The sequence below is a fragment of the Periplaneta americana genome, chromosome 8, assembly GCF_040183065.1.
Source record: "Periplaneta americana isolate PAMFEO1 chromosome 8, P.americana_PAMFEO1_priV1, whole genome shotgun sequence".
NCBI lineage: Eukaryota > Metazoa > Arthropoda > Insecta > Blattodea > Blattidae > Periplaneta > Periplaneta americana.
This window is the reverse complement of record NC_091124.1, coordinates 122,680,715-122,696,009: the sequence shown is the minus strand read 5'-3', so window position 1 is coordinate 122,696,009 and position 15,295 is coordinate 122,680,715. Positions and strand designations below refer to the sequence as shown.

At 35.7% G+C, this 15,295-nt stretch overlaps 1 protein-coding gene across 1 annotated transcript; it reads left to right on the top strand.

Annotated features, from left to right (window-relative positions):
* Window positions 1-4,687: 4,687 nt before the first annotated feature.
* Window positions 4,688-14,608, top strand: LOC138705019 (mitochondrial import inner membrane translocase subunit TIM14). Its single transcript, XM_069833560.1, has 5 exons — window positions 4,688-4,771; window positions 6,161-6,178; window positions 6,526-6,660; window positions 14,014-14,124; window positions 14,278-14,608. Exons 2-5 carry the CDS (start codon window positions 6,176-6,178, stop codon window positions 14,386-14,388), a joined length of 360 nt encoding a protein of 119 aa, XP_069689661.1. The 5' UTR covers window positions 4,688-4,771; window positions 6,161-6,175; the 3' UTR covers window positions 14,389-14,608.
* Window positions 14,609-15,295: the final 687 nt, after the last annotated feature.

The window sequence follows — 15,295 nt, the reverse complement described above, 5'->3', positions numbered from 1 at the left end:
GCCACACGAGGCCATATATCGTATGGAACCTACAATTTTTTTTAATTAATCGTATGGAACCTACAATTTTTTTTTAATTAATCATATGGGGAAATGAAAATTTTGTCTGTAAGGAGCCATACGGCATATGGGTGCCTAAGTTTTGTACATGGAGATCTATACAGATCTTAGATCATCTCTTGCTGTTCCTACTGTACCTACCGGTATTTTGTTTGATGTTCATAAACAAAAAATTATCCACCTTTTCAGCACTGGAATCCAGAATTATATAAAATAATGGTTGAAAAACGAGAAGTGCTGCAAATATACACTCCAGGATTCATCGAGACAAGTGTGCATCAATGGTGGTGCTACATGGTGTATTTTTAAAATCAAACTTGTACAATTAAATTGTAAAGCAAAACAATTTTACTTCTTCTTTAATATTAAAAAAAAATAATTAAATGACAATTGGAGAGATAGAGAGAGGAGAGTAAAATATATTTCAAGGGAGAAAACAAGGGGTGGGATGCATGGCCAAGAAAAAAATTACCATGACAGCACTGACCAAACCAAACCTGTTACAGACTCATGTATGCAAGGTGAAGAAGCTGAATATGAAGGAAACTACCTCAGCGCTAATCAAGATTTTCTGGTATAACTCCCTGCAAAGTTGATTTGAATAATTTATAGGGAAAAATTGTTCCGGGGCCGGGCATCGAACTCGGGACCTTTGGTTTAACGTACCAACGCTCTACCAACTGAGCTACCCGGGAACTCTACCCGGCACCGATATATTTCAAGGGAGAAAACAAGGGGTGGGGTGCATGGCATAGTGCAGCGCTAGTTTAACTTTTATAGATGAACTATATATATATATATATATATATATATATGTATAAAGAACTTCAAGTGTCAATATTGTCTCAAAGGTTTCTGTGTAACAAACTTCATTTAGAAATGTCCATCTGCGATTATGTTAACTGCAGAAGAAGGAAGAAATATTGTCGTAATATGAAGTTACTCAAATTTTCAATTAAGGACAAGGAAAGGCTACAAAAATTATTTTTGATTTCACCCTTATAAATTGAACGATTTTCACTTCAGAAATCACCGTAACTACCTCAGCACTAGTTTATGTAATTTAAGGACCAGTATAAATGAAATTTGATTAAAGTGAGAAAGAAATTCGTAAGGGAGGCGATCAGGAGGGATTGAGGTTGTCTACTAATTCGTTACAAACAACTATTATAGACTATTTCATTTGACTAACGATGATTTGTAGAGAGCAAAATACCTACAGTAGGGTAAATAATCTAAATCAGTACGTTTATGAGAACGGATATAAAAGTGCCAGGAAAATAACAGAATTACCGTATATTGCAATTAACTCTGCATTGGCAGAGAAACCGCATAGGGTATCGTAAATCTGCTGAAAATTAGAAAATTGTGTAAAAAAATGCATTCAGAGCGAATTTTCCAGCCTGATATCATCTCGCCCACGTTATGGACATAATTCAATACCGTAAGACTGATATGAAACGAATACTAGAACAATTTGTTAACCAAAGACGATGTTCAGTAGTTATTTAACAACATACAGAGCAAATAAAAAAACAAACGCATATTCTAGCAAAAAAGTTCAGATGAAAAGAAAATGATTTGTACGACCGCTTACTCGTAAAAAGAACACTGCCAGCTGTGTAGCCTACATGAAGCAATATATCAGGCCTACGTTATGAACACGTTGAATTTAATGTGGACGAGAAACGTACAGTTATTATTTATCTGCTTCCATATCGCATCATATAATACACCTGTAAAATGAAAACATGTAGGCCTATAGTAGGGAGCAAAGATATTGGCGGGTCGTACATAGCACATTTTTGCACGTACCACCCCCTCTCTTCTGACCTGTCCATTGGGGTGACTGACTGGCAGTGTGTCGATGCGTTCGGGTGTAGTTGCTTGCAAGCCAATCGTTGTGTATTGAGAGAGTAGTCATCGCAGCTGTTGTCTGTTCACTGTGCACATATTCAAACAGTAATTTTCAATACTAACAGTGGAATTGCTTCTGTGCCTAGTTGAGCGACATGTCAAGAAAGGGAGCCAAGCGAAAGGGATTATTTATAGTGTTTACGAATACTTAAAAAAAAACTTTAATTAATACACCAAATTAAAATGTTCGTAATATGATTGAAATTCTGGTTATTAAGAGAATGAGGAAAACAGGAATTAGGCCACTATAAGTTTAAGTGAAATATTTTAAGATCTGATAGTTTATTGGCAATATACTCATTGCAGTGAAGTAAATCTTTAAAAACCATTGTGTTATCATTATTAAATTTGCACTGATGGATTTCATTTGATATAGTATTACTAGCCATTGTTAAGTCAATTATATTATATAAAATAAAACCTGGGTACCGACACAATACTATTTACAAATTATTTACATCGTCAACATTAGTGATTTTACTCACGGGACTGGCTTCATCTTTTCTTGCATCCCTTGTCTTGTTCAAAAGGTCTCTGGTCACTGCTGTAAGTTGGTCACCTGCTGTGATTCTTCCTGCCGGAAGGTCCCTGTTGACTTCCTTTGTCGCAATCCCAGGACCGCTGCCATCATTTTTGGCCTCATTTCCGAACAGCTGGAGCCATTCATTACGACTTCTCCTCTTTGTGAAGCTGATGACAATAGGACGCGTCTTTCCTGGCCTGGATGGTATGCGATGTGCTATGCTTACATCATGTTGGACCAATTCACTATCGCCTATGACTTCCGATATTTAGGCAATGACTTCATAAGTTGATTGTTCATCGATCTCCGGAACTCCAAATAGCATTATATTGTCTCTGCGTGTGTATTGCTGCACTTCCTGTTTGAGATGGTCATTTTCTTGCACTAGCCTCTTCATCTCCTCCTGTGTGGAATTGAGTTCATGTCTTGTGTGCGCCAATTCTTCTCTAAGACTGTCGAACTTGGAAGATATTAATTCAACTGATTTTCTTAGTTCATTCACCTCAAAATACGAATGCTATTCGATATCAGTATAGTAGTTATAAAATCATGTCGCATATTGTATACCAGCAGTTTGTATTATAACAAATGACGTGTTCACATGTGCTGTTGTTTAATGAAATAATTAAAATGCTGCGCACAGAAATTACACTAAATACTGACACACAGACAGTGTTTATATATAAACACTATTTCGATGTTACAGACTTTAGGTTACGTAGCGAGGAGTGAAAGATGTTTCGGAAGCGACCCTTCGAAGAACGTTTAGCTACAGCTAAAGTAGGGGTGGAACGTGGGTTGGGTTTGTATGAAGGGGTATACCTCCATCCGCCAATATTCCTGCTCCCTACTATAGCAAAGAGGAAACATGTTTGGGGGGGGGAGGGAGTTGTAATTCTTCCCCTATCGGATAAATTTCAGAAGACGAATACCTGCTTTTCCTTCATATTAAAAAATTGTAATCTTGTGCACACAAAATAAATTAGTGCCTTTTCGTGAGCATCATGATGTACATTCAACAAACGCAGACGAATCTGCTCTTTTTAGTATTTTGTGTTAATTGTTGCTAGTGAGGTATTGTATACTGAAAATTAAAAACAATTAGATATCGTACATCAAATGATGACAGATTATATACTGAACGCAAACAACATTATATCAGCCATGTACCAAAATGTCATCTATGTGTGTTGATAAATTTGGGTAAAACAAGCTTCTGTATGCCAGTGTTGTCAGATCTTGAAAAAATATTTCCGGAGGTCGTAATGAAAAAAATCCGGAGATTTGTCCACAATTTCCGGAGGCACTTTTGAAAATCACATAAAATGTTATTATAACCTTCTAACTATTACAATACATGAACCTATAATAAAAAGATTTCTACTTTAATTTTTCTACTCACCAATTTGATTTAGTAGTCACCATCTTCCTCTCATAGATGTTTCTCCAGACCATATATGTTCGTTTTTATGCGTTACATATTTTATATTTAGGGAAGCATTAGTAGTCAAGTTATAAAATATTAACAAAACTTTAACTATATAATGTTCATCTACCAGTTTTAATGTATGCCAAAGATTGGTTTTCTAAAAAAAATAAATAATTTCCTACATTAAAAAATCCGGAGATTACAACTTTATTTCCTATTTTTCCGGGAAGTTAAAAAATTCCGAAGATTTCCGGAAATTTCCGGAGACCTGGCAACACTGCTGTATGCTACAATTTAGCGACACATCAAAGTAACATAACCTCACATTACAATGAGAAAGATATTTGGAGGTGGCATGACGTAAAAAAGTCATCCCACAGTCGTATTACTCTATGTACTTTTCAGGTGCTCTGCCATCTAGTGTTGGTTATTGCAAGCTCATTTCTCGACACTAGCGACGCATAGCGTCCGTTATTTTCCAGTTGCGTCTAAATTTAATATAAGCTTGGTCAATCTGTTTTATATATGATCTAGGATAGAACATAGAGTCTAAAAAATTATACACACTTTCCATAACTTTTTCTACATTTATATAAAATGTTGTAGTTTCTAAAACTGTATAGTTTGTATTTCAAATTTGGAAGTGATGTGTTAAGAAAAATCTGGAGTTTTTTTTATCTACAGTTTAGCGGTTTTTTAAGCTTGTGCAGCGGTAAATGGAATTCTGAGTTGGCGATACTGTTGGCGACTTTGAGATGACGATTGTTGGCAACACTGGTTCAGCTAAATTGATTATAATGTGATCTGTGATCTATTTTCAAAGGTTATGATACTGTTCAGTAGTGATGGGCGAAGTTGTTCTTTTCCCGGAACAGTTCCGACGGTTCCGGTTCCGAAAAAATACTATGTTCCAAATAACAGTTCCGAAATAACAGTCACCAGTGGTGATGAGTCGGAGTCGTTCAAACGAACGGTACAGTACCCTCCCTCTTCACCATAGACAAATAACACCATGCAGCTCACACTGGAGCACTCATAGGCATGACATAGTACACATTCTTATGTATAGATGGCACTGCAATGCACATTCGAATCGATTTTGGAAAATTGCTGTGCATGCGGACAGAACTCAAAAGCTTAATGTTAGTAATTACACAGCTGTTGACTACAAGGATAGAATACAACACTTTGTTTTCGTACATTAAGTTATAAAGACATGGTAGCCAACTAAAAAAAATAATATAACATTTAAAACATATGGTATGTAATTTCTGTTCTCTCTATTACATAATAAAAAAAACAAATCATTAATTTTTATTTTTACTTTTCTTAATGCACAGTTATAATAATAATAATAATAATAATAAATATTACAATTTCATAAATAAAAAAGATATATATTGGCAGTACTGAAACCTGGAAACCCCGCAGTGGGTTAGTAAAATGTTGGAATCGCATCTTTACCAAAGTGTAATTTAAACTTCGCATTAAACCTCGCTCTCCAAATCAGTACTTATATGGGTAGTTTCCAACAAATAATGCTACAACATTTTTGTCGTTCTTTGATAACAGAGAAGATAGCACAAAAACTTGTGCTTGTCAGACTTAACCTCAACAAACGACATACAGACATTGTAACTAAACCACTCATTACCATTTACGACTTTAACCTTTGTATAGAATCAGCTGATCAATGAAATAATAATAGTATGCGTACTTTATGACTTTGTAGAATGTTTATAAAACAGAATTAGTCAACTCATGGTGAAATAAACCATAAAGCGGGAATGAATATTACAGATTATTAAATACTATAACATTACAGATGATTGGCCAGTCTTACAAATGTTGATATTAAAGTTCGCGCCACCGCAAGGATTTCAATTTCCATGCGTCCCCCTCCAACCACGTGAGAGTTTCAAGTACCAACTTCATCCAACGAAGTTCCAAGTACAACATAAAGAACAACGAGAACAGTGTAACTGCAGCTGTCATTGGTTCATCGGAACAAGCTCCGACGTTCCGACTGTTATCTCGGAGTCGGAACATACCTTGTGCAACGCGGTACTGCGAGCCCGCAACAGCTGGGCAAGTGAGCAGCTCGGAGTCGGAACACTGTTATTTCGGAACAGGAGGTTCCGACCTACTGTTCATTTTTGCAACAGTTCCGAGACCGGAACAGTTCCAAAATAACTGTTGTGTTATTTTTTACCCATCTCTACTGTTCAGTACATTGTAATATAAACATGGTACGCATTATTTGCGGCATTGAAGTGCGTCGGTAATCAGCGAGGGACCGCCGGTCTTTTACAAAATTAGTGGGTTAGTGGGAGATAACTAAGTGACGTGAAGTCGAGGATCTTAAGTTATTGAAATAAGATATTTCTCGGCCTCACGTCACAGACATTCCCTCAACTACCCACTAACCTTATCACATACCTTGCAAAAGACCGGCGATCCCTCGCCAGTTACCAGTGCGTGATATATAGTATTTGCATATTTAATATCTTGTAAATAAGCGATTCTGACCTAATCACTGATAATGTGATGCAACAGACCATTCCAACGACAAGCTTATCTCCTTTTCTCTCTCTAGGCTGGAAGCGTTATTCTTGCTGGCCTCGGATTAGCAGCGGTTGGATTTGCAGGAAGGTATATCCTACGAGCTGTACCTGGGGTGTCTCAGAAGATGAGTGAAGCCATGAAGTCTTTCCCAAAACTCGATTCTGCTGTATGTAAAGAAAACAGGTTTTCAAATGGCTTGAAGATTAAGTTTGGGTACACTATTTCGCTGTGATAACGATATACCGAGGTTTTTGAATAGAGTAGAGTGGGTTTGATTAGAATGCAGCTAAGTGAGAGGCGAAGTTGCAGGCCTATTACCTAATTTTTGGGTATGTTCTACCAAGTGGTGTACCCTAACTTAACTTCTACGTAAGTTTAACTAGGGATGATCAGAAGATAGATTAGTGACGTTTTACTGTAAACAGGCTGATGATATCGTAGAAAACTTCGAAAGTTTAATTAAAATGGGAACAAGTGCACAACACCGGTGTCGCCAAATTTTCATCTAACTTATGCTAGTTATGCATTAACTTACATTTCTTGCGGGGGAGGGGGAACTTCAGTATACGGATTCTCACTGACAATTATGTCTTAAAATACTAAAAAGAGCAGGTTTGTCTGCGTTTGTCGAATGATCATCATGCTTACGAAGTCACCTTTCAGTGCCAATAATTTATTTTGTGTGAACAAGATTGGAATTTTGAAGCAAGAGGGAAAGGAAGGAATCTGTGTTCTGAAATTTATCCCTTGCGGGATGGTGGAAGTAAAGAGGTGGATAATAAAAACACTTCCCTTTTTCTCCATTTCTTCTCACTTCCTCCTACTGTCTATTATCTTCACTAAACTTTCATAGCAACACATATAGGCCTATGTATTATTCTTACCATATTAGAATCACCCCACTCTTCAAGCTCTAAATCAACTACATGAATGGAATACATCAAATTTGATGACACTCAATTTAAGCAAAAGTAACTACCAAATATTTTCACTCGGTAAAAAAGAAAGAGAATTCAATATCCAATACAATGGCCAACACCTTCCTAGGACTTATGAATCCAAATATCTTGGAGTTATTTTCGATAGTAAGTTAACATGGAGCAACCATTTGAAATACATTTCTGAAAAAGCTCGTAAAAGATTCTCCCTTCTAAAAAGACTAGCAGGAAAGAAATGGGGATGCTCTAGGAATACTTTGAACACTACATACAAAATGTTTATACAGCCAGTGCTGACATACTGCGGAGAAATTTTAACTACTTCACCTTTCATAAACGACATAGAATATGTTCAAAACCAAGCTCTCAGACTCATTACTGGTGGAATCAAAACAACTCCAATAGATTCTATGAGATTCCTCACTAATATTAACAGCATCAAAATGACAATAGAAGAAAAAGCACTGATTTAATATGAATAACTTATCAGATTACCAGGAAACATTTGGCATTCATACAGTCCTCTATGTAGATTGAAAACTCAAAAAAGTTTCATATCCATTTTTCAGGAATTAAAACAGAAAATCAATATCCCGAATTTAAAAGAAAACTTACAAATTAAACCAAACCCTTTAACTCTATTAAATATAGAATATAATCTAAATTTAACAGAAGAAATACTGAAATCAGAAGTAAACACTGAAATACTGAAACAATTGTCTTTAGAGACAATTAATATTAGGTACCCTGGCTGCAAAAGGGTATCTGTCGGATACAGGGGGGAGAGCCATTAATCCTTCCCATTGAAAGTTTTAAGGAACCAACCTGGACAAATACCCAATGTCCCATCCCTACCTTCCCATGGTGCAGCTGTTTGTAAGCATAATTTTACGAGCCGAACTAAAGGGAGGGGCTACTCATCAATTAGCACTGCTCAGCTTGATGAGTGAATGACTGAATTTAGTATAACTTTCCTCTATTCAATACCTAATTCCCTCTTTACCCTTTCCTATCCAGTCCTCTAACTGAACTCTTACTTTCTTCGACCCCGATGACATTAGAGCATTCGAAGCCTAGGGGTTCATTTCACTTTCCTTTCTCCTCTTTCTACTTTTCTGTTCCTAGTGCTGACCTGCTATAGCACTAAAATCGTCCTCCAGTGGCTTAAGGAGGGAAAGCTGGTGATTAACAAGATCTCCCAGCTAGGTCCAGTGGACCCGTCGACCAACGACAGGTGTGGTCCTCCAGTCATTCTGGGGGTTGTGTGTGAATGAAGTAGCCACCAAAACGTTAAAATATGGTGTTCACTTAAATCGGCTACAACTTGCCATTTTCACTCCAGTGGAATCCTGGGAAACGAGAATGTGGATGCTTTAGCAAAGAAGGGCAGCACTGCTACTTACAGACCTGTTACTAAATCTACGTATTACTCTGTGAAAAGATTTATTAAATCTACATACTTAGACTTCAACAAACAAAATATGATAACACAATCTCAAGGGAAAAAATGGAACTCTCTGCATCATAATCCACAGTTAATTCCCGATTTACCACGAAAATCGTCTGTAGCTGCATTTAGATTGGCAACAGGCCATGATTGTTTGGCCAAACACCTGCATAGAATAGGAATATATCAGTCCCTAACTGCCCATTGTGCAATTCAAACCAAGAAATGGATTTGGAACACCTCAAAATCTGTGCTTCAGTGGCTGGCCATGATAATATCTTTGAAACATATTGGAGTGCAAGAGGTCAAATGACTTTATTGTCAAACGCCTGGCATTAGAAAACAACAACATATTAGGTACCCTCCACAAAACTGGCTTCATTTATACACCGACGGATCCTTGATCTCCAGAGAACAAGGTGCTGGTGCAGGTGTTACGTGCTCTCTCTTCTCACTTTATAGATGTCTTGGATATGGAACAACAAGTTTTGATGGTGAAATCATTGCAATAAGTGAAAGTCTCAGGAATCTTCTATGCCACATCAGTAAATTTAAGAATGTAGTTATATTGTCAGACTCCAAAGCAGCTATTCTATCAATAGTCTCTAAACACACACCTTCATTTCAAACAGGAGAAATAGCTAAAATGCTCTCTCAATTAATATCACTCAATAAAAGAATTGTATTCCAATGCATACCATCCCATTGTGGAATCCTGGAAAACGAGAATGCGGATGCTTTAGCAAAGAAGGGCAGCACTGCTACTTACAGACCTGTTACTAAATCTATGTATTACTCTGTGAAAAGATTTATTAAATCTACATACTTAGACTTCAACAAACAAAATTTGATAACACAATCCCAAGGGAAAAAATGGAACTCTCTGCATCAAAATCCACAGTTAATTCCGATTTACCACGACAATCGTCTGTAGCTGCATTTAGATTGGCAACAGGCCATGATTATTTGGCCAAACACCTGCATAGAATTGGAATATATCAGTCCCCTAACTGTCCATTGTGCAACTCAAACCAAGAAATGGATTCGGAACACCTCAAAATCTGTGCTTCAGTGGCTGGTCATGATAATATCTTTGAAAAATATTGGAGTGCAAGAGGTCAAATGACTTTATTGTCAAACGCCTGGAATTAGAAATCAACAACAACAACAACATATTAGAATCACCGGGAGTCGATCCAGAAACCTTGAGCTTAATAGTCTCTCATCATAACTAGCCTATTACACCACAAGATCGTTGAAAAATTCAACCTTAAAATTCATAAAAGACATACTCTTTGATAATGTAATTCAAACTATTTTCAACTGTCTATAAAAAATTAATGGATCCATGTAATTCGGAAATGATTTCAATTTACTTATACTTTACAAACAATATCCGTATAGGTTTCATTTATAGTTTTCTGACCAAGGACAGGTCTTTCACTACAAACCCAGATTTTCTAATCTTTTCTATTTTCTGCCTTCCTCTTAATTTCCGCATATGATTCATGTAGGCCTATCTTAATGTTGTCTATCATCTGATATCTTCTTCTGCCCTGAACTCTTCTCCCGTTCACCATTCCTTCCACTGCATCCTTCAGTAGACAGTTTCTTCTCATCCAGTGACTCAACCAATTCATCTTTGTCTTATCAGTTTCAGTATCATCCTTTCTTCATCCTCGTATAGGTTATTAATGTTTTATGACTTGAACATCACGTTGACAATTCAGACAGCGAAGTACATGTTATAAGGTGAGTACTAAAATGACATATTATCTTTATATTTGTGTCAATGCTTCCTCTATCTGCAAAGACTATATTCTTTGCATATGATACAGCCAGAGGTTTACAGTGAGGGACTTAACCTGCTACCCCCTATATAAGCCTTCAAAATTATGCCTAAATGTCAAAAACCAACATAATGCATATAGACACGTGTATCAGGATTAACAGTAATGCCTACGAAATGTAAGAGTAGTTCAAAAGTGAACAGCTCGCGTCTTCTACACATTTAGCGTACACCCACTCCGGTATTGTGAACTTAGGCCTTAAAATGTATTTATATGTTAATTGGTAATATATGTGTCCCAGACCTCTATTGCGGGAAGATGGCCTGGCTGATACTTGCTACATAATCACCGACTCTATGTGAGCAAAAAGGTTTCCTGCTCTATGCAGTGGTGCTTACATGCATTCAGTATTCAGTAATAAAACCGTACCTTTGCGCTGGTTTTTCCATAGGTTTTGATGACAGGTTAGTGACAAATTAACCCACAGACAGTGAAAGTAGCCACATTGCCAGTGACAATATTGGCAGGAATTCAGTCTCGCAATTATAGATGGAATATTTTGTTCCTTTTTTTTCCTTATGTTTGTAATATGTCTCCACTCAGCAGATGATACTTTACTAATGGTGTACTTCCATTTATATTCAACAGGTGTTCTTTATAGCCTTTTCTTTATTTTAAGATATTTAGGCCTAAAGATAAGACCAATTTGGAATGAGTGGGATCCCAGCTATCAGAAAAGAAACAGCTCTCATTTTCACTTCTTTTCTGTACAGAGGTCTCTTGATTTTGCGATATTTCTGTTCCTAGAAATGGTGCCACAATACTTAACTGATACATATTTTTTTCCATAGAGGAATCAGACCAAGGGAGGCACCATTTTTCTTTAACAGTTGCTTGCTAAAAATAGCACTTGTTCAAGCATTTGGAATCATTTTGAAACAGCAGTCTGTGGTGGAAAAGCTTATGTTCTGGACAGGCTTTATATTCAATTGTTTCGTGAATATTACATGTGCCATCTTCTTCAGCTGCATGTGAAAGAAACTGGTCTGCTCATGTCAACATTCTTACAAAACTCAGAAATAGGCTGTGTTCTGAAAAGTTTGAGAAACTTGTAATGGTAAGATGGAATCTTAAGTTCACTAGTTTTGAACCAGTGACTCCAGAGTCTACAATATCTGATGAAGCAACTACTGAGGAAGATTAGTGTAGCAGCAAGAAATGAGGAAGATATTTGTTTTCTAGTTTAACTAACTATGGTAGTTTTCAAAATATCAAGAGAAAAGGTGTTTATTATTCTTAAGTTTTGTTCCTCTTATTATTAGTGTTACTACATTATATTTGTAGCATGTATTGTGAAGAAAATTTACTTTCAGTTTTCTAGCTCAAAAGTATTTAATTTTGAAAAGACGAAAACTATGAGTTACGTTGTTGTTGTTGTTATTATTATTATTATTATTATTATTATTATTATTATCTGCTTGCATTCTCATTTTTATTATTAATATTTGTGTTAAGAATCTTTTTAATTTGATAATAAAACTAATTAATACAATAAAACGTGATAAAAACCATTTTAAACAGCATTCTGGTTTAAAACCAGTAAGACCGATCCTGTTTAAAACTTACTGATATCACTAGTAACAGTTAATACAAGATCAGACTAATAATATACCTTCATAATTTTATTTTTATAGAAGGATAGTGTATAAGTAGTAATACAGTGTAACACATGGCACTGGTGCAAATTCCTCAGAAAATATTACAGTAGAAGTAATAGGAAGTACACTAGAAGCAGCTGAATATTGAGAGGTAGGATTATTGAGGCCAGATTAACAAGAGCCAATGTATTAATGAAATTAGAAGAGTATACGGGCTATTCCATATGAAATTGATCAGTAAAAAACCTCGCATTTTTTTAATACTCTAATTTTTTCCCTATTTATACAAGGTGCTGAGGACAGTGCATTTTCAAAAATATACTATCGAAAGTCAAACAGTTTTCGTACTATTGAGCGACAAATTTAGCATATTTAAAAAAACAAGCCTCTTTCAGCGCTCAGAACTCTGGAACTGTTTACTGCAGAACATTGAACGGGAGCCCATTTTGAAGCTGACATTTGGTAGGTTATGTTAAGAAGTAATCCTTATTTTTATTGTATACAAAGAGAGAAATAATCTGATTTTACTTACTTTTAGGCTCTTTGCCAATTTGTAAAAATGTAAAAAATGTTGAGAAAAAACCTTGCATTATTAAGAGGGATTCGGCATTGTTTGCTTAGTGGCTCGGCAATAAGTTTCGAGGGTATTAAATCAATTATTTTCACACACCTAGACTTGAACGGCGCAGTACCGCACGCACTGGCTGAGAGCTAAAGATAAGCGAGCATTGCATGTCATTTTACTCTTGTGTTTATGAAAACTTGTGATAAAGCTAGCCCAGCTATGCGCTACTAGACGGAACATCACGTGTTTGTCTCTTGGCCTTACTTGTCTCGGCTAGCTCCCACCTCACAGTCAGCTGGTTACTTCATGCGCATAGTATTTATTTTCTTTATTTGATATTTTCAATACTTTAACAACGGTGCACCAGTAAAAAATATGTGTTTATTTGTACTTTCAATGTGGAATCTAACCATATATTTTAAAAATATTTTTTCGTGGTCAAAGGCGTCTTAATGAAGAAAAATCTAAATTTCTCCATTTCCGTAAAAAGTAAGAAAAACTGTTTACATGTCAATATAAACTTTAATTTCTCAGCATCAAAATAAACCATGATTTTGATCATTGGGTGAAAGGATTTCGGAGCCACAACAGTTTAAAGTTGCTAATTTTATGAAAATACGATAAATTTAAATATTTTTAATTTAAACACTATGAAGTTCTGATGCCTCAAACTTTGCACAAAGCATTGTATCACAGTTGTCAATGGACAGAAAAAGTTTCATTGTATTTAAAAATTGCAAGGTCAATTTTTTCTATATTTCAGTCGATTTGAAATGGAATAGCCCATACATTTTATAGTTGATTTAACTTAATGTCTCCTGTTTTGGGAAACATGTATACAGTACATATAATACATCCGTGATTGTAAAGGAAATATGTGGTTATACATTCCTTATTCCAGAACAAGGCATGTTGTGTTCAATGCATGTATTTTCAACATAAGTATTTGTCTTCATAGAGAATTATTTTAACTTCTTACGTAATAATATTGTGTATAGGATTTTGGCACTCATTTTCTAAATGAAATAAATATAATCATGTAATGATACTAAAGAATAGGAGAGTATTAAAATATACTGCTAATCCACATTGATGTTAATTATTTCTTTTTTTTTTTCCAGTCATTTGCGAATAGTAAGTACTACAAAGGAGGGTTTGAGCCAAAAATGACAAGACGAGAGGCAAGTTTGATCCTAGGGATTTCACCAACAGCAAGTAAAACAAAAGTGAAGGTAATAAGATTAATACAACTGTATTCATGTATAGTTGACTGATGAAAATTTTACACTAATTTTCTCTTTTCAGTTCTCCTTTGAGAAGAATTCTGTTTTTTCAGCATTAAAAAAAATAATTAAACCACAAAGGTTACATTGTTTATTTTGCAGGAAGCACACAAAAGAATCATGGCTCTGAATCACCCAGACAGGGGAGGATCACCATTGTTAGCAGCTAAAATAAATGAAGCCAAAGATATACTAGAAAGTGGGAAATCATAGCTTCCTCGAACTCCATTTAGTTGGAAAGGAGAATGTTAGAAATATTAACTTTTTAGGAATATTTGTTTGAATGGAAGATTGTGTGTATGTAGTCATAACTTCAATTAAAAGTTTTTGTAAAAATAAATTTTGATGAATGAGGAATTATGAAATTGTAAATATTGTATATATTTTGCCGAAATGTTTTCCTGAAATATATATATTTTTTTGTCCAAAACTATGTTGATTTCTTTGTTTCTTGTTCACCATCATTTTAAATGAACTATTAATTATAAGTATGTTCAAAATGCACTCATACGTGAAGATTCTTGTAACTAGTGAGATATACAATAATACCAGTGATATTAGTAACAACAACAATAATAATAATGACTTAGCTATAGAGGACGGAGCAACCATATCAGATGACAAAAAAGGATTTTCTTTCTTAAGGGATTACTGTAGGTACAGCTTACAGCAGCAAAATTTTGGAAATATTCAACATTTTTTCCTCCATTACTGTATCTTGTACTTACTTACTGGCTTTTAAGGAACCTGGAGGTTCATTGCCGCCCTCGCATAAGCCCGCCATTGGTCCATATCCTGAGCAAGATTAATCCTACCATCATATCCCACCTCCCTCAAATCCATTTTAATATTATCTTCCCATCTACGTCTCGGCCTCCCCAAAGGTCTTTTTCCCTCCTGCCTCCCAACTAACATCTTATATGCATTTCTGGATTCGCCCATACGTGCTACATGGCCTGCCCATCTCAAATGTCTGGATTTAATGTTCCTAATTATGTCAGGCGAAGAATACAATGCGTGCAATTTTGTGTTGTGTAACTTTCTCCATTCTACTGTAACTTCAGCCTCCTTATCCCCAAATATTTTCCTAAGCACCTTATTCTCAAACATCCTTAACCTA

Coding starts and splice junctions, on each gene's coding strand:
- LOC138705019 (XM_069833560.1), top strand. Junction 6,661..14,013: donor TCCCAAAACTCGATTCTGCT/GTATGTAAAGAA, acceptor TTTTTTTTCCAG/TCATTTGCGAATAGTAAGTA. Junction 14,125..14,277: donor CAAGTAAAACAAAAGTGAAG/GTAATAAGATTA, acceptor TTTATTTTGCAG/GAAGCACACAAAAGAATCAT.